The 18,236-nt window shown below is 43.4% G+C and overlaps 1 protein-coding gene across 2 annotated transcripts; it reads right to left on the bottom strand.

Annotated features, from left to right (window-relative positions):
- Positions 1 to 251: 251 nt before the first annotated feature.
- On the bottom strand, positions 252 to 17,463 carry LOC131281622 (nicotinate phosphoribosyltransferase). Of its 2 annotated transcripts, XM_058310964.1 has the most exons (11): positions 16,947 to 17,463; positions 14,128 to 14,198; positions 12,433 to 12,603; positions 12,238 to 12,364; positions 12,060 to 12,143; positions 11,779 to 11,906; positions 6,393 to 6,533; positions 6,146 to 6,317; positions 1,792 to 2,057; positions 1,308 to 1,717; positions 252 to 1,231 (listed from the first exon to the last, which is right to left on the bottom strand). In XM_058310964.1, exons 1-11 carry the CDS (start codon positions 17,324 to 17,326, stop codon positions 1,154 to 1,156), a joined length of 2,028 nt encoding a protein of 675 aa, XP_058166947.1. In that variant the 5' UTR covers positions 17,327 to 17,463; the 3' UTR covers positions 252 to 1,153. The 2 variants fall into 2 exon arrangements, with proteins under 2 accessions (XP_058166947.1, XP_058166948.1); XM_058310965.1 differs by lacking the exon at positions 16,947 to 17,463 and having other exon boundaries at positions 6,161 to 6,317; positions 14,128 to 14,926.
- Positions 17,464 to 18,236: the final 773 nt, after the last annotated feature.

Raw genomic sequence — 18,236 nt, 5'->3', positions numbered from 1 at the left:
AATCTACCGCTTTGCTTTAGTTTCCGAAGAATTTAAATATTCTAAAATGTATTATTTATGGTTGCTCCTAACCTCCATACTAACAACAAACGAGACAATACAATCTCACAAAGCATCCTCACTTACGTTTCCAATGGAAAGTTCAATCATAATCGGAGCGATAACAAATCTATAATTATCACAAGACATTCAGGTCTAGCTTACGAAACTATTCATTTCAGAAGACAGATGCTAATGGAAAAACTAGAGAATGTTCCTAGCTTTTATGTCTTACATTGTGATATTACAAGAGAACACGCTACGCTTATTCCTTTCTTAGAGGAATTTACAGATCTACTTATTTGGGAATTGTTCCTATGTGCTCACCAAACCAAGTTTCATTGTAAAATTCTTGCAAATTTCTACCAAGTGTATGCCATTCATTTGCATTTATCATCTGCCATGGAGAGATTTATCAAGTTCTGTGCTTTAAGAGATACGTTAAAACATTTAGCTGTGCAACAATCTTTCGATCGCTTTCTACGAGTCGAACCGAAAAAAAGGAATGCCTGTATATATGTATTTATGCTATGGGTGGACAAAAATAAGCTTTCATTCAAATCTATGGTTTGGTAACCACGAAAATATGTAACCCTGAAAGAGGGAAGGGTAACAACCATTAGACCTTATTTGTCTTTAGCTCCTTCTACACTACACTACGCAATAGCTCTGTCGTCCAACGACTACGGTCCAAACACACCTACATACAGACACGGAACAACCTTCCGAACATTTTAGAGTTAGAGTTTATCCCGCACCAGGCACCATCTCACTGTGGTGCCGGTTACCAAAATCCTACGGCACACGAACAAAACGCACACGTTCAGGCTTTCTTGTTCTGCAGCATCTCAATATCGTTAAACGAAACTGCAAACCGTGGCATAGCCATGGTTGCATCAGGAGCCAAACCAGTCGAAGAATTCCATACCCGTTTGACGGTAGGAATATCTCATTTTGGTATCCAAATTGTAAAAGAAATAGTAAAATAAAACACGTTAAAACTAACAAACAACACCGCCCCAATGCCATCGATCAGCATACATTCCTCGGTTAACATCGATGGAGATCCACTCCAGTTGCTGCTGCCAAAGTACCACGTTTCTCGTCCGACTTATCATGAGAGCTCACCGATCGGAGCGTTCTGCAGCCAAAGCTCGTGAATAAAGTTATACAGATTATCGCTCACGGCCACCTACAGCATAGGAAGAGAAACAAAACACTGTTAGCCTCTACACGTCGACTTGATAAGGCCGTGGTTGCAATGATACCTTGTACGGGGTTGGATTAAGCGTACGCTTGTGATCCTGGCGCAGTGTTTTCAGAGACGCCTGAACTCGCTCGCGAACTTCCTCCAGCGAGGGTAGGACTTGGGCCACGCGCCCATCTGTCCAGTACACCCGATACAATGGCTCGACGTTGGTCGGAATGACGTACGCACGCTTTGACTCCTGGAATGGATGGCGACACAGGACCTTCTGACCTACCTCGGGCGGATTCTCGTCGACTCGCTGCAGCAAATCGATCAGCGCATGTCCATCGGCCCCGTACAATCGGAACACATTCTTGCTGCCCGGCATCGTGACCTTGCCAACGTCCTGACTCAGCTTGATCCGTGGCTGGTTGTTGATCTCCACCATCTTGTAGACGCACCCAAGGGCGGGTTGTCGCTGGCAGGTAACTAGAACGAAAAAGAGATGGCTTATTATTATGTTCACAAACCCATCGCCAAGTGTACCACAATCTCCTCCATACCGAGATGCGTTCCAATGCCAAAACAGTCGATCTTGTGTCCCTGCTCGTTCAGGCTCAGTATGGTGTCCTCGTTGATGTCGTTCGAGGCCACAATCGTCAGCTTGCTGAACCAGGGCAGCTTGAAGCGCTCCGCAATCCGCTCAAACGTTTCCCGCGCCAGGCAGCTTAGGTAGGCTAAATCACCGGAATCGATCCTTATGCCGATCGCACGGTATCCTTGATCGTTCAGGGCCAACGCAACTGCACAGAAGTTCAACAGGCCACTCCTGAGGAAGCAAAACGAGAGAGCAAACAGAGAAGAAAAATACCGACCGAGTTGGACAACCACGACAGGGTGGTGTACCAAAGTCGGTGTTGAAAGTCTTTCGTTAGATGGTGGTTCATTAGTTTATTTGCATATTGTATTGTTTTGCATTCCGATCGACGTAAGCAAACCTTGTTTTTCTTCTGCACAACAGAGCAGGGAAAAACATACAAAGTTTGACACGAAACAACAAGCGCTTCCAGCGAACAGGTGAACCAGAATGATATGTACCACAAGGATATGCAACGTTAGCACAAGTGTGGTTAGGATTTGATTAGTAAATTTTGGAAAATTTAGCAACAATGAATTTGATGGGAATGATAATGATGGTGATGATGATGATGATGATGATGATGATGATGATGATGATAATGATGATAATGCCAATAAATAAATAAGATATGGAATGAAAGGAATCTATTTCTACTCAATATGTATTTCATCTCTGCGATGCTGGCGGACATCACTAATGGTCGCAACAGATAAACTTCCGAACAATGCTCGGACGGCTACTAATATTGTGCACAACACAATCTTGGGGGTTGCTAACCTCGTGAGAAAGCGCTGACTCGCCAGGTGACAATGACTAGAGCTGATCAGGTCTAACTGAGAAACAATTCTACTGATGACCGCTAGCTGCTGCACAAGCCAACAAGTTCGACTGAAGGTAAACCAAGCATCGATTTGTGTGCGTATGTGGTAATGAATTAACATATGTGTGTTTTCAAAATTATGCAAGTAATAAAAAGAAAAAGAAATTGTTTAATCATAGGAAAAGGCAAACTTATCTACGCTAAATATGCCATGAACAACGTTGAAGTGGTATACTATTGTAACAATAAATTGGCCTTTCTTATATATTCCTAGATGAAGTTTCTTCGAGTAAAAATAATTAAAAGAAAATAAATTACATATTCTGATGTCTGCGAATCTTTTTACGGAGGCTACGAGAGATAAATGAAACGATGGGAAAGCAAGCGTGAAGTTGAAGCTTGATTTTAAAATATACTCTACTGACCACCACGGGAACAAACAACGGTAATTCGGACAAGCCATGCAGAGTGCTCTCTCGGACTGTAGGAATACATATTCGGGTTGTGAGTTGGAAAACGGTAAAGTAAAGAATACAGAACGAAAGGAAATAAGGATGTAACCAATCAGTTAGGGTTGATTTTTCGAAACAAATAACGATAGAGGTGAGACTGTTGCGAGACAAACTTTTCAAGGCAAAGGAATTGAAGGGCGATAGGCAAATTGCACCGAATGGTGGAAGAGGACAATAAAGATTCGAATAAATTTTATCAATAGTACCGATTTGGAATATATAAATTAATAATAAGGTTGTCGAACTTTTGCTTTGTCTGACAGTGGATTCAGTGGAAGATTTAGAATCTATGGGAGAAAACGTTTGTTTCCTAAGGAGAAAAATCGAAAATTCCAAACTTTACTACCCTGCCACTAATGCTTTCCTTGCGTAACTGCTTGTGTGTGTATCACGTTTTCCAATTTCAGTGTGGTTCTCCTACACTAATATGCCGGATCTTTTCAATCTCGCGTTGGAAAGTCCTTTAAGTTTTTTTTCCACATTCATAGAAGAGCAACCTGAAAAAGGCTAGTAAATCCAGTGTACGCCAATGCTTCCGAATGATTCGCGATCAAGCACCATTCAGTTCGCTAGTTTACCACTGTCTGAACGACCTGGTACATTTGATGAGTTAAAGTGGGAGATATCTGTTTTGTGTTGCGTTGATTCGAGCTAATTCGTGTATCGAGCTCATGAAAACTAGGTGTATCTTTTATCTTCTCTCACCGAAACGTGATCAAATACGGGAAAGTGGCATGCATGTGTGATTTTAATTAGTGAAAACGTGTTAACAGGTGTATGTTAAAACACAGAAACTCGACTATTAGTGGATTTTGTCAGCGAAAAAACAAGAATTAATTAAAAAAAACAAAACAGATCATTATCAAAATCTCTATAACACATAACACAAAACCAAAACTAAAAAACAAGAAAAATCAATGTGTCCTCCACTGGGCCAAAAACTTCAAGTCTAGAACACGTAACAAGGCTATCAAAAGCTGACAGTTAAAGGCTCCATGCATTTCCATTCACACACGCACTAGAGTCCAGCTCGTGTTGTTGATGCGTTCAGTGTGGATTCGGTGTTAATGATCAATGCTTAGGTGTAGGGCCACTGATTCGCTTAGACCGCCACAAAGTTTTGATAACTCCAAATGTTAATTAAGAGGTAATTCAAAGGTTTTAAAATGGACAACACATGTCATAAGCGGGCTTGAGGGTTTTGGATGACGCTGAGAACAAAAAACAAAATGGATGACGATTCCGGGAGGCCATGACCAAAGGATTTCGGGCATATTTTGTATGTTTTCAATGATCCCCGGTCGCACGTGAGTCATGACAGTGGTTCTTGCTCTGCTAGGGCGCGCTTCATTGCTTTTTTGGAGCCGGCGAGATGTATTGGATTCCTTGCCTTTCGCTTCTTTTGATTTGTTTTTTTTTTTTGTTATTCTCCTCTCTATCCCTTCTTTCTGCTCCTTGCGAAACCCTCATTACCTGAAGGACTTTCCAACCGATCGGAGATGGTGGATCATCGTGTTCAATGCTTCACAGTTTGCACACCGCGTATGTTCATCGTCGACGCCCTCGGGAAGATCGCCGTCAATCGGTTCGAGTTCGGCCAGTGGTTCCTCGGTGCCATCGCTCCCTTCAGTTGCCTCGGCCGGGACGGCAATTGCATTCTGATCTTCGACGTCCTCACTGTTTGCGTTTTCATCCTTGTTATCCTTGACCAGTGTTGTGCATTCGCCCTCTTCGATACCTTCATCCTGAGCGTTGTGCTCTTCCTGCACAACTATGGACGGTGGTGGTTGATCACTTAATTCGTCGACCGGGTCCTCCTGTTTCTGATCATCCTCGGCCGCTTGTTCTTCTGTCTCGTCCTGCTGTTGTTCCTCCTCCTCTTCGGTGCCACAGCCGTTGCACTCTTCCTCTGGTATTTCCGGCAGTGTGGTCACCATATACAGTGGATGTAGATCATCTCCATCGCCACCACCATCGGCATTGGTCTCGTGTAATCGACCCACGCAGAAAGGATCGCAAACAACCGTGTCAAGCGGCTCGCACAGCTCGCTTGAAGGGGTGCCGACCAGCTTGTCGCTGGAGTAGAATAACGGTAATGGAGAGTTGTCGGTTATAAGCACCTCACTAAAGGCTAGACTATTGGGTGGGTGGTGGTTTTCACTTTGGCCCTTATGAGAAAAATCCAAAGGGTTGTCCTACGCTTCAAAACATGTACAATAAGACACGAAAACAACATCGAAGGAAACCGTCCACCAAATCAGCAACGTTCACAAGCGACTGATCAATTAATGCGACACGGAATATTAATTAGCGTTCCGATGGTGGCATCACGAGCAGGGATAAGTTAGAATCGTGTATGAAAAGCAGTATATTCAATGATAGATGATTTTTTGGATATCATGTATAGATCGTTTCGAGGATTGTGATCGGGATGGTTCGTTATGCCGCCTCAAATTGTAGCCTTTGTCAGGAGTCAGGAGGAATTACTAAAATCTAAATCCCATTGAAATCACTGTCAGACAAATCACAAGAGTATTACATCCTGGGTTGATGCAAAGTTTAACTACTTGGTTCTATCTCGACCTCGACAAAACGATTGGCACTCGTACGTTCTACTTACAGGAGGAGCTAATTTACTTCGAACAACTATATCGATTCATTTCAACAACTAAACGGGCGCATCTTTCGCGCGTCACAACAAAAGCAAACACATGTAAACTATAATCATTATTTATGATAACTGTAGTGAATCTAAAAACAACGAAATCAAATAGTGAATGTAAAAGAAAAGTAAATGTACAGGGACAGTAGAACAATAAAACAGTAATAGAACGCAAGTGGCAATAGAGTCAAAACAGGGAAAACCAACAATTTCAAGGAAACGACAAAAGAAAATAAAAACAGAATGACATCATCCGAGAGAGTAGAGCCTAGAAGCGGAATACCTCTTGACATCGTACGTGTCGACTAGTGCCATAAACCCGTCCGGGAAGGCGATCGCGAACGAAACCATCGCTGCCAGCTCGCCCTCGCTGCTCTCGTCGGTGGACACGTCCAGCACGCTGGCCAGACTCGACCGGTGCTCCATGGCAAGTTCAAGAATATCGCGGGTGGTGCCTAAGATAGTAGCAGGGACAAATAACAGGAAAAAGTATTTAAAGTTACCTTTGACAAACCCTTCTTGCATATTACCATCTTCTTTATGCTGCAGGACGCGCGTCTTCAGCTCATCGATGCCGGTGAAGGATGTGATGTAGGCGTGGGCGTGCGTACCCTTCACTGGAATGTTGAACAGTTTGCCAGCCAAAACGTTCGAGGTTCCGTCGAAACCACCTGCAAAAGAAGAGCACATGTTTGCTTACGAAAAGTTATAGAGAGAAAAAATCTCGAATATGATCTAATCTGTCAAGTTTTCATTGTCTAAACATGCCCTCAAAAGTGAACATGGAATCCTGGTATCGAAAGTTCATATGGGTTAATTTTTCATGTTTAGAAAAGATATTTTATAATATTAAATACAAAATATACTTTTACGTCCTCACGTGGAGGACAAGAAGAGAAGAAGAAGAAGTGGACATTAACGATTTTACTAAGATATTGTGGCGAAACTCAATAAAAAAAACGTGTTAAACTATCCTCTGGAAGGAAAGAAAGCTTACATCCAACTCATCCGGAGCACACAGTGACTCACGTGCTTGATTATAGTATCATTACGCAGCTGTAATGAATCATAAAAGCAAAGAAATGGCTCGTAGGCAACCGACGCTAACGCTAACAAACATCTTTCCCTGGTCGACCACACACTTGCACACCTTTTCAGGGCCCCCACCCCGTGGCGGATCGGTGGAAAATGAAATTTAGTTTATATGGTGATGTTATTGATCAATCTTTGGCCGCTTCCAGCGTAACCAGCAATCGTTCTGGGGTCGTGTGTGGGCCCTGCCAAAGAGGACACGAACTTCCGCCGCGTAGCTCCCCGGCGGAAAAGAGAAACGGAAGTCAACGGAAGACGACGCAAGCGCTTGCAAAGGAAATGCAGCAATTATTTTCCCACTTACTGTTAAAACTTTCGCGTCGCTTCGTCCCAACAGGCCGATGGTACAAGCTGTATAGTTGGTCTCATTTGTTTCCCTTTCATGCAGCATTTTATTATTTTTATTTTTAGGTTGCGTTTCGATTCGTTTGTTTCATTTTTCTGTCTTCTTCTGCATCTTTTGCTTTACCGTCAGCACGACGATGAGCAACCGACGTGGTTTATAGTTGGTAATATATTCTTTTTCTTCATAGCGTAGAAAAAATGATGCTAAAGGTTTGGCCCAGTTTTATTGCTACAAATTGATTAGTAACGGTAACATGGAGGGTAAATAAAATACTAAACCCGCCATTGCAGTCTATGAGCTGCTGTGCAGCCACATGCGATTTAGGGCATCGTCACGTGATCATGACAATGCCGGTCCATAGAAAAAAAAACTCTGCAGAGTACATAACTCTGCCTGTCAGTAGATTAGCGACAATGCAGGTAACGTTTGTCAAACCAAATTTCTCCCCACGAACGGGTTGATCGTAGTTGGATTTGTTGATTTTCTTATGAAATAAATATTTCCCTACGATCATCAGAAGCTCCAGTATAAGCGTTCCGGTTTACTTTGAGCCAACCGGAGTGTCACCTGGGAGTGTTTTATTTTCTATTCTTTTTTAGGCGTAAATTATGTACCATTGAACCCTATTAAATGATACTTCGCAGTCAACAACGTTAAGGTTTCGACGTTCGAATGGTTCCGAGAGATTTTTTGAGCACCACAAGAAACCAGCTTTTCTTCAGATCGAACGGTTCGCACAAATTTATGATCGGTACAAGCGAAACATCATCAATTCATCGTCAATCGGTGCTATTTATGTTGCCGCCCGGTGTGTATCGATAAAATCGCGTGCCCTCAAACATCTCACGGGGAACGCGCGACATTTGCACACCCCGTGGGACCTTTTCTTTCATGCTTAACAACGAAAAAACACTGCCAAACCGATTGGGGAAAGGGTTATTGATGCGCACCATAGTTTTAGGGTATCGATGTGTCGTTTGGTAGTTCGGTCTGCAGAATATGCACAATTGGCAAGCACAGTTTACGTGGAGCAGGTAAACTATAAGCATTACTCAAACGACACACGCTTTACGACCACCCACCACCAGCGGAGTAAGGGACAATCCAAATGATCTGGACAAACACGAGTAACATGTCATCTTATTGCAAGCTTTATGGAGTCTATGAGTTTTCTTTGCTTCCAAAAAAAGGCTGTTGTCTCGGTGGAGTTTTCCGAGAACTGCCTAACACTGCACAGTCTTTGCCAGGGCAAAGGGCTTAGCTCTGACGCTGATATATGTATTGTGAAATTCGATACAGCCCGCCGCAAATAAAACTTTCCTTAGCGCATGTTCCAACAAAGGCCAACAGGAGGAAATTTCGGGGAGTCCTAATGATATTTTAATTTGTAAGTCAACAGTATTACACGACATGATGGAAGGATCATTTTGGAGGTCGGATCGGTGGATATCGATATCATTTTAAAAATAGTCTTACCAGCACAGCGAGCTCCTGGCTAGAGAAGACTTGAGTGTGCATTCGATAAGAAACAAAAGAACTCTATTATGCTTATTAAAGTAATGGAAAGATGTACACATTTCAATTCGCAGTATTATGTGAAGTGAACTTCCATCAAGCAACTATTGCAAGGTATGCTTCCTACAACTCATAACAAATGGAACGATTCGAATGCCATTTTCTGCTCTAATTTTCCATAGCCGCAATGCACCTAGCTGCAATCGTCACTGCACTGTTTGCGACTCTTATCAGACCCATGCAGGCTTACCAGGTGGAAAATGAAAGCTGCAGCCCGGTGCACCCGCACTTTCCCGCAATTAGCGTCAATCGTGACTTTTTCAGCATCGCCACGTGGTACATCTATGCGCATAGCAATCCCCATCCGGACTACATGTCCATTTTCCACATACCACTCGGTTTAACGCAATCACCTCGGTGTCTGCGACTGTTCAGTGAAACGACCCGTGGATTGATCCGGCTCCGGTATAATTGTCCGACCTATGGGGACATGTTCAAACTGACACTGTACACGACCAACTACGGCCGCCGACGTTACCGGCAAGTGTATCGGCACAGGTTTATCTACAAGAAGTATCGCCCCTTTGCCGAGGTGCAGGTTGTGGCTAGCGACTGCTATCAGTACGTCGTGTTCGCTGGATGCCAACAGCTAAAGAACCGTGCGCTGATCGGGCTGCTGTTTCTGGTGCGAGCCGAGGTCTACGATCACTTCGTGCCTCCAGTGGATTTGATCGCCAAGCTGAAGCAGCATTTTGCCTTCAACTTGACGCACCAGTTGGGCGCCGAGGCTCATAGCTGCGACTGCAACGCGGCAGCCAGGCTTAACCACGACGAGATTACGCAGATCTACAAGATGGAGAAGGAAAAACTAAGGCTTCGCGAGCGAGCTCGAGAACAGTTTGCGAAAGGTATAAGGAACTTTTTCATCTGCGTACTGGCGTTCGCGTTGGGAATGCTTATAGTAGCCAAACTGATCGATATGTACGTGTTCGATATCGAAAATACCATGGATTCGGGTGGAGATTCACACATGTCTCACGGATAGCTTGAACGGAAACCAAAAAATAATTTAGCTTCGTTCGCATAGCATTTGTATAATAACATCATCAAATTTTTGTTAGATAAGGATCTATGTAAAGATGTGAAGATGGCTAAAAAACAACTCTTTATGCCATACCAAGCTCTCAACACCATAATCGTGAATGTCGAATTTGAAATTGATGTGTTTATTGGATATTTTATATCAAAGATGCGTATCGAATAAAGACGGAATAAAGAAAACGCTGGTCAGGTAACCTAATTTTCCATTACAAGTAACGCTTTTACGATGATAATATGATGAATTAAATCTAGAGTGGCTTTATAAAATATAGGACAGCAAAGCGGGATTTATGATTGATTATAGTATCTATAAATTTATCTACTGAAATCCAAATAGCGGTAATTTTGACCGCTACGCAATCATCGTTTAATCTCAAAAACGGCTTTGCTTCTCGAAAAAAGATTGACCACTCAAAAAAGCATTCGGGCAAGATTCTAAAGCAATGTATTCTAGTATTAAATAAACAGAACTCCAAAATAACAACCTGAACCATCAAAACTGTCCACGTTTGAAAAATTGATATTTCGAGGAGTGTCATTTCGGGGTCGTGAAAAATTTAGATCCGGTCTAAATATTTTTAACTGACACCGTGGATATTTTGTTAATGACTACAACATTTGATACCCGCAGGAGCATCGAGCCCGAACGTTGCATAAGAGATTCGATCAAGCGTATTGTTGTCGAACAAACAACCTATATTTAAAAAGTGTCAAAAATCCACTATATAAGGAAAAAAGTCCTCAAATATACACGTGCATTCATAGTACCGATGAGGACCAATGAAAAAGGGTTCATCGTATTGGTTGCATTTGCGTCGGGTGCATCGGGGATAGGCTGACATTGGAAATTGTACTTCAAACCAATCAAGGTTGCGATCGTTTACCGTTGACATTGACTGAAAACACAACGCTCCATCCATCGAGAGGCGGGCTGTGTTGCATTTAAATAATGCACCTTATTGTGCCGAGAGGCAAGTAAGACAAGGAGGGGAGCGCTTGTACCTCACAAAATGGTGCAGGGTCGCCTTCCTATTGCCTGAGGGCACCATCCGCGCCAGCAAACAGCAGCACGCAAAAGCTCAATGGTTTGTTTAGTTGAAGATCGGGGTGACTCCGATCAGGGGCACAATATGCCACCCATTCCCTTCGATTACACTGTCAAGGTGAAGCGGCGCAGCGGCACAACACTCTAAATCTTCCACCCCACCACGTCAATTTCGAACTCAACTCCGATGAAAAACTATGTACCACTACCCTCTCCTTTTACAGAGGACGGCTTTCGGTGGTCGTACCCTATGATTTGGCCGTTGGTGTGGAGGGAGGCACATCAAACGAAAATAACAACAAAGTACCCGTTTTCCGGTTTTGACACAGCGTCAAGGTTACGCGCGCAAATGCAGCACGATTCAGGACGGACGACACGGAGCGCCAACCCCCGCATTCTTACTTCACCCAAACCACCCAAACCCGGATCGGGGAAAAAGGACCTGCCAAACAGTCTGCGCGTTTCTGTTTCTTGACACCGGTCTGTTTGAACGGCAGGGCATAGTGCCAAAACTTTCCCTTTTAGTTCCAAATGTTTCGCTTTTTCACAATTGCCTCTTCCTTTCCACGACTGCTTTTCAATGTCGCAGCACGTGCATTTTTTTATATTTTCACGTGATGCGAAGAGGCAGGTCTCGCGTGAGGCAACGTGGCCAGAACTTCCGTGCAAAGGACTCAAAACAGTATACCATTCCGTGGCCCAGTACATCCGACAGCGTCGGAGGTTCTTCTTGGCACGAAAAACATTCTACCGACAATCAACGATCAATCTTTGCCTACCACCACCGTATCGCGCCTTCGTTCATTTGTTCGCTCACCGATGTAGGAGTATTTGGAAGCCGAAAGACCCCCGTCCGGTCCCTGGGCACGCCGTAGGCCAAACTCGAGCAGGTGAATATGCTTCCCAGCAACCATGCGATATCGGGCGGCGTTGGTGGCCATCAAACTGTAATGAAACCGGGAAGATATAGAAGGTGTTTAGAGCGTGCGTGGAAAAGTTTTCTTGAACGAATTATGACTGAGCATGAACGATGTGCCACGATGTACCGCGCAGGAAGGTTTCGCCTCTTGGCACGTGGGGGCAAACGGTGATTCTTACCTTGCGTAATTCACCAGAGTCAAAAGGGTCGTTTCGAGTAACTGCACTATGATGAGTGGGCCGACCACTTTGATGAGGGGAACTCTGGAAGAGGATTTAGAAAGTAAATACAGACAAATCAGAACGAAGGCAAAATGGATCAACAAACGCATCCGTCAGTGCGTGGTGCAGACTTTACCTTGGAAATGCAACGGATCCCTCTTCAATTGCATACAGTGTGACATCTTTCGCCGTTAGCTGGCTCAAATACTCGAAAAATTCATCCTCGATGCCTTGCGGTAGGGCATGCTTAAGATACTCGATGTCTGGTGGAAAGGTACAAGAAATAGTTGAGCGATGATCGACAGCGTCGTTTTCGCGTAAACATCCGTACCTGTTTCGGAGTAATGAAAGCTGTCGAGGAACTTCAAACATTCCTCCAGCCCGGCAAAAATGGTAAACTCTCCCTGGAATGGGTTCGTGCGGAAGAACAGGTCAAACACGGCGTTATCGTCGATTTTGCCCGACTTCCAGTATGCGTAGGCCATCGTTATTTGATATAAATCTGGAAAAAATAATAAATAGTATAGAATCCGTTTAGATACTTATTTCGAAGGTCTATAATGATTTGAAAGTCTGTCCCAATTCTAGAACATTAAATCTATTCATTCGTTTTAAAAACTAAATATTTAATCCTTCAAAAAATTACTGAGCAATCCTCGGGCTGAATAAAAAGCTATCGTACTTTGAACAAAGAGGAAGTGTATAATGAAATTTTGTGATTGAGTTAAATATAAGTAAAGTAAATTTAAAAAAAAATAAATAAATACAATTTCATCTGTAAAAGATTCTTATGGGTCAGTTTGTTTTAGAGCTGAAATGCTATTTTCCAATTAGGCCATATTCAACACAGGTTAAAATTAATAAATTTCGGTAAGTTACGATAAACATATATGAAATATTATTATTATGACGATAATCATAAATTACATATTATAACATTATATAAAATTGTGGAAATAATTATTAACATGACTCCTCTTTTTGAAACAAGATATAATCGACGAGTTCATGGTTTCACCATTGAACACAAAACCTAACAGGGATGAGCAAGAATGAATTCTACTTCTTCTGTAACTCATCGTTGTTTTGAAACATTCTATGGTAGATTGGTACATTACGCGGAGTGATTTGTTTGAAATTGTCCTGCCCAGCTCTACGGAGTAAATAAATACTTCACAGATAGTGAGGCACGCTGTTATCAATAGTTGGCACGGTCATCGCGGTACCATTATGGACGACTGCAAGGCAGATTCTGAGAACAAAACAATTCCCGGACCCGTGTTCCATGAAAAAACTTGTTTGAAGTGGCTGATATCGTGATATAAAAATAGGATACTAATTGCCTTTTGTTTAGTCTACACGAAGGATTTATCACCAGGTAAGGAAGATAATAAACGCGATAAGATTGAGTGATAAAAAATGCACGTTAAGTTTATTACATTTCTGCCCTTTTACTGCTTCATCATTTTCCATCCCGGTATGTGCAGTGATGCACTTGCGTCACATGAACGGCAGGAAGTGCATACAATTTGTTTACAAACAACATTCATCTTTTCAAGGTTGCCGTTGTGTCAACGAATATTTCAATCCGTCGAACCCTCGCATTTGCTTTGCGGAGAATGAATGGAAGGAAAAAGGGTTCCGAATAACTGAAATATGTTCACAAGGCACATGCCCGTAGTACACCAAAGCTTTTACTACATGATTACGCCGCCTTCAACCGGTGTTTTCATGAATGGCAGAAGAAATCGAAAGTAAACTTTCCGGGCGTTACAGCACAGCAAGTCCGCACACACAACTATCTCTGTCCAAGGTGAAATTTGACAGATTTGTCTACTACCACATCCGAGATTTTTGGGACTGTGTGCGTGCTTATCCGCTGTGGTTTGACAGATCCGCCTCACGGTGGTAGCTGTAGACGCGCTCTTTTCTTTATCGTCGGCTACTACAGGTGCCGAAGTGCTCTTCATTTCATAACTGTTAGGACAGGGTGCTTTAAACATAATCGTCGTCTCGCCCAGCGTACCTGTCAGGAGTGGCTGCACGACGCTGTTGTGATAGTTGCGATTCCAACTGTTGCGACCAGCGGCAAATGCGCTGTCCGTCGACAGCTCTCGGTTCATCGTGGCCATCTCTGCCTGCGCTCTCCCTGGCAACGACGGGGTTTCGCTATCTCGTATCTTTGGCGTGCGCCTGCTTGACCGCGGTCTGATTACACCGTGTTCCGATTGTTTGATCACCGAACGCTTCTCGGCTACTTAGGACCAAAATCCTGCCACAATCTTTATTGCACCGTCACGTAAAAACACTACCGAAATCTTTGCCCTTGCGAGGCCGAACAGAGGGGTTGTGGTAAAATCACTTCAGCTTCCCGAAGGTCGTCGATTAGCTGATCTTTCGTTGCGACAATGTTTTACGCGCCTTCTTGGATCAGCAGCATGCGGAGTGGAAGTACCAAGGGAGGGGAAGCAAGTTAGTGGTATGTGTGTTCGATGTTGTCAGGAAAGAAGAACGAAAAAAACAATGCGAAGCACTTGAATGCTAGAGACGAATTCGACGATCGTTTGTTACAAAACAATCCACTTTGACGCTTATCACACTAATCACACTTTTTGGATCACTTTACGGTAACAAAACTTAACTAAACACGACACAAAAAAGAAACACTCTAGCACAAAATAGAGGCGACAGTCGTTAGATGGGATTATTTGGTAACGCGAACGTTGCTCCGAATCGTACGAGACGCTTCAAACTCGTTTCAAAGTTTGCTTCCTTTCGCGATTTCGTTCGAAGGTTGCACCTAGTGAAACGATCTCGGATCTGCAGAGACTCGACGGTAGGTATGTTGCCTCGGCAAGGAAAAACTGAACCGAACCGTTTGAAGTCGCACGAACAACTGAATAGACGATGCAATTTGCGTGAAGTCTGTCGTATCAACCGGGCCGGTGATGGTATTGGTGCGCATGTTTATCGCACATAAATGGATGGGCCGACTGCCACATGTGGTCGTAGAGCATGAGGAATGGTTAATGCTCGTAGGCCGATTTATGTAAAAGAGTTTTAATACGTTTGCTGAGCTTGTTTGTTTGTTTAGTTTAAGAATCGGTGTTGTTAGATAATTTTAATTTGCTCCAATTCATAAATAAACTAGTTTCATGTAGTTTTTGTTAAAAATCGGATATTCTTCTTACAGGTCTATCATTGCAGTTGGCCACAAGCGTGAAGGTAGTTTGAAGGACAAAATTGACGTTAGGCCAGCGGTTTGTGTATTGGCAAAGGACGATTGGTAGTTATTCTGTAGTCCGCTAGAGGGGGATACTGTTGATGCAACTTTAAAAAATTATAATTACCTGTTTTCAAATGATTAGGGTCAATCAAAATTAAAAGTCAAAAATTGGGTACGGCAGGTGTGTAAGGTATTTTATTGACATTTCTTTATAATAACGGTATTTTAAAAAAGAAGCATCTCTTGTAGAGATCATCGCGAATTGCATGCTACAGTTATCTGTTTTGTACACACATGGCCCTAAAACATAAATTATGCCCTAACAATTCTGGGAGTGATTCCCAGGATCAACACCGATCGATGATTACGAAAAGTTTCGTGTTTTTCTAATGATTGCACTTTTGCGAATCGACACTTCCGATTTTTTGGCTTTACCGCGCGAGACATTAGCTTTTCCATCCATGGAAAGATTGAGCGAAACTCGTGTGCGCAATCCTCGACTAGGAGATTCCTGCACCTGCGCTCGACCAACACCCCTGACATGATGATTTAAATGAAGCTGTAACGAGAAAACAAAGTACAACAGGTTAAAAACTTAAATTCCATTCCAGCGTTATAGTTTCTACTCTGTACCTTCAGGTAATTGCTTTTTTTAAAGATCCTTCCACAAAAACTGCATTTATGCGTATCGAGATCAGTTTGAGGTGCTTTCGAAGCCTTTGGAGAAACAGGTTTTGCTCCCCCGGTTGTGCTGGTACCTATTTCTTCATGGCAGTGCTGATGTCGAGCTAAATTGATCGCACTCTTGAACGAACGTTCACATTTTTCGCACTGATAGCGAGAGTGTTCCTGTTGCATGTGTTCCCGAATGTTCTCACTCGGTGCCAACCTCTTCCGGCAGAGCGCACAGAAGGATGTTAGCGCCCTCCGGGGGGATTTTACGACCGTTGGTGTGGGTTCTTTGTCCTTTGCCTTTAGCTTTTTCTTTTCTGGCTCCGAGTGAGGACTGAGCTCCAGCTTGATCGGAAGCTTTCGTTTGGATTTGCGAACCAGTCCTACCTTTGGCGGGGATTCTTTAACAGGTGTTTTCTGTGAAAGAGAAGAATTAGCAGAAGCAGGTTTTGTTTGGGCTACACTTGTGGGCTCTGGTTCCGTCTTGATTGGCCCGGGAACCATAGTAATGGTAGTGGAAGCAGGTATTTTCAGTGGTGCTATGGAAATTGATTGGGCTGATTGGTGCAGGACTGCTGGTGGTGGCACAGTGACAGGTACGATTCGGGAGGATTCTGTCGATGTCATAATAACAACCGGAGGTGGTGGAGCTATCATAGGCTTTGGAACCATTATGACGGTGGGCTTATTCTTCCGGACTCGAATTTTTATGGCTGGTTTTCCTTGCTCGGTTGGAACTGTTCGGTTCCCCTTAGACAGATGGCTGGTCACGATGTGCTGCTGGAGGTCCGGATTTGTAGGAAAACATTCTGGACAAGCGCTGCACTGAAATCGGTTGCTTCCGCGAACGTTTAGGATTGCAGGAATCATCTGAAACAAATTGGATACATTCATACCATCACATATTTGACTCGTGGGAAATTGGGGTTTGAGGGGTACTTACACGCTTGTTCTCGACCAAATCTCCAGCAACATTTGTCGACATGAGTTTAATGGTAACAGTGTTTTCCTGGCGATCCTCGAGCTTGGTGCTCTCATACTTGGTCGTGCTGCTGCTGTCCTCATCCTCATACGGAAAATAAAGATCTGGGTCAACGCCAACCTCCATCCGCGTAACACTTGCTTCATCAATCTGCAAATCAGGTACACCTGCAGTTCCGCTAGGTTTCGTAGTTGACGAAGGCAGTTTGATTCGTTGCAATTCGACAGAATCCTCATTCATAGGTTGCACGATCGCCGACTGGAGTGGAACCAACGGTGGTGGCACATTGTTGTTCAGCACATACTGATTTCCACTCGTAGCCGGCATCGGAAGGAAACTGCTCATCACGCCCTGCCCAATGTAGGACTTTAGCAATTGTGTCAGATCGCTATCGTTCAGCAGGTTGTGGTTGGAGAGCACCTCACGAAAGCTGGAGTTCTTCAGACGCTGTATCAGAACGTCGAACGATGCTCGGCGATCATTTTCTGCCCACTTGAGAGCCTTCAGGATCAGCTTCAGCAACTCTTGATCTTTGATCAACAGGCCAAGCTTGAGATCACTGTAGCTTACGACGCTCGACGTCGAAGCTGGTGTTCCGGATTGTGCGATGATTCCTTTCGGTCCAGGCTTCAGTCGGTTTACGTTAATTGGTTGAGTTTGTAGAGTTATGCTTCCTTTATCATCTTGAGAGGGAGTATTTGGCTGTTGGTGCTGTGGCCGGAAGAGAGGAAGCGCCACGTTGACATTTCTGCCAGCCTCCTCGGGACTGTTGAGACCTCGAAGGCGACTGATCCAGGCCCGGAACGCGTCATCGGTGCGATTTGCCATTACCGCAAATTGGTCGATACTTTCCAGCTTAAGGTAGCAGGATCCACACACGCACTTTGGCAGGAGATCGTCTCGTGTAATCTGTTATATTATATGAATTAATAATAATATTAGTAAAAAATTTAGTGTGCATGATTTACACAATCTGGGAATTATTTTTAAATAATTCATAAATTATTATTAGATATAAAAATACTACGGCACAAGATTTTTCTGCATCTCGTAAATTCCATGGTCTTATCTGCTATCTGCTAATTACTGTACAACAATCGTTTCTGAACTATAGTCCCTTATAGAGAAACAAATTGTATTGGTATCATATAGGTATAGGTGTCACAGTTTTATTCTTTAACATCATCTACATAAAACGGTCATGACCATCCTTTTTTAAACATCGCTACCGAATTGTGTACTTAAATATTCCGAC

This window comes from Anopheles ziemanni, chromosome 2 (assembly GCF_943734765.1).
Source record: "Anopheles ziemanni chromosome 2, idAnoZiCoDA_A2_x.2, whole genome shotgun sequence".
Taxonomy (NCBI): domain Eukaryota; kingdom Metazoa; phylum Arthropoda; class Insecta; order Diptera; family Culicidae; genus Anopheles; species Anopheles ziemanni.
Note: the sequence above shows the minus strand (reverse complement) of the source record. Positions and strands in the feature narration are given on the sequence as shown.

Excerpts from the sequence above, each read along its gene's own strand:
- LOC131281622 (XM_058310964.1), bottom strand. The coding sequence starts at position 17,326 with ATGAGCAGTTTCCTTCCGATGCCGGCTACGAGTGGAAATCAGTATGTG. Across the intron at positions 1,718-1,791 it reads TGGCATTGGAACGCATCTCG|TTACCTGCCAGCGACAACCC; the intron begins GTATGGAGGAGA and ends TTTTCGTTCTAG. Across the intron at positions 1,232-1,307 it reads TTAATCCAACCCCGTACAAG|GTGGCCGTGAGCGATAATCT; the intron begins GTATCATTGCAA and ends CCTATGCTGTAG.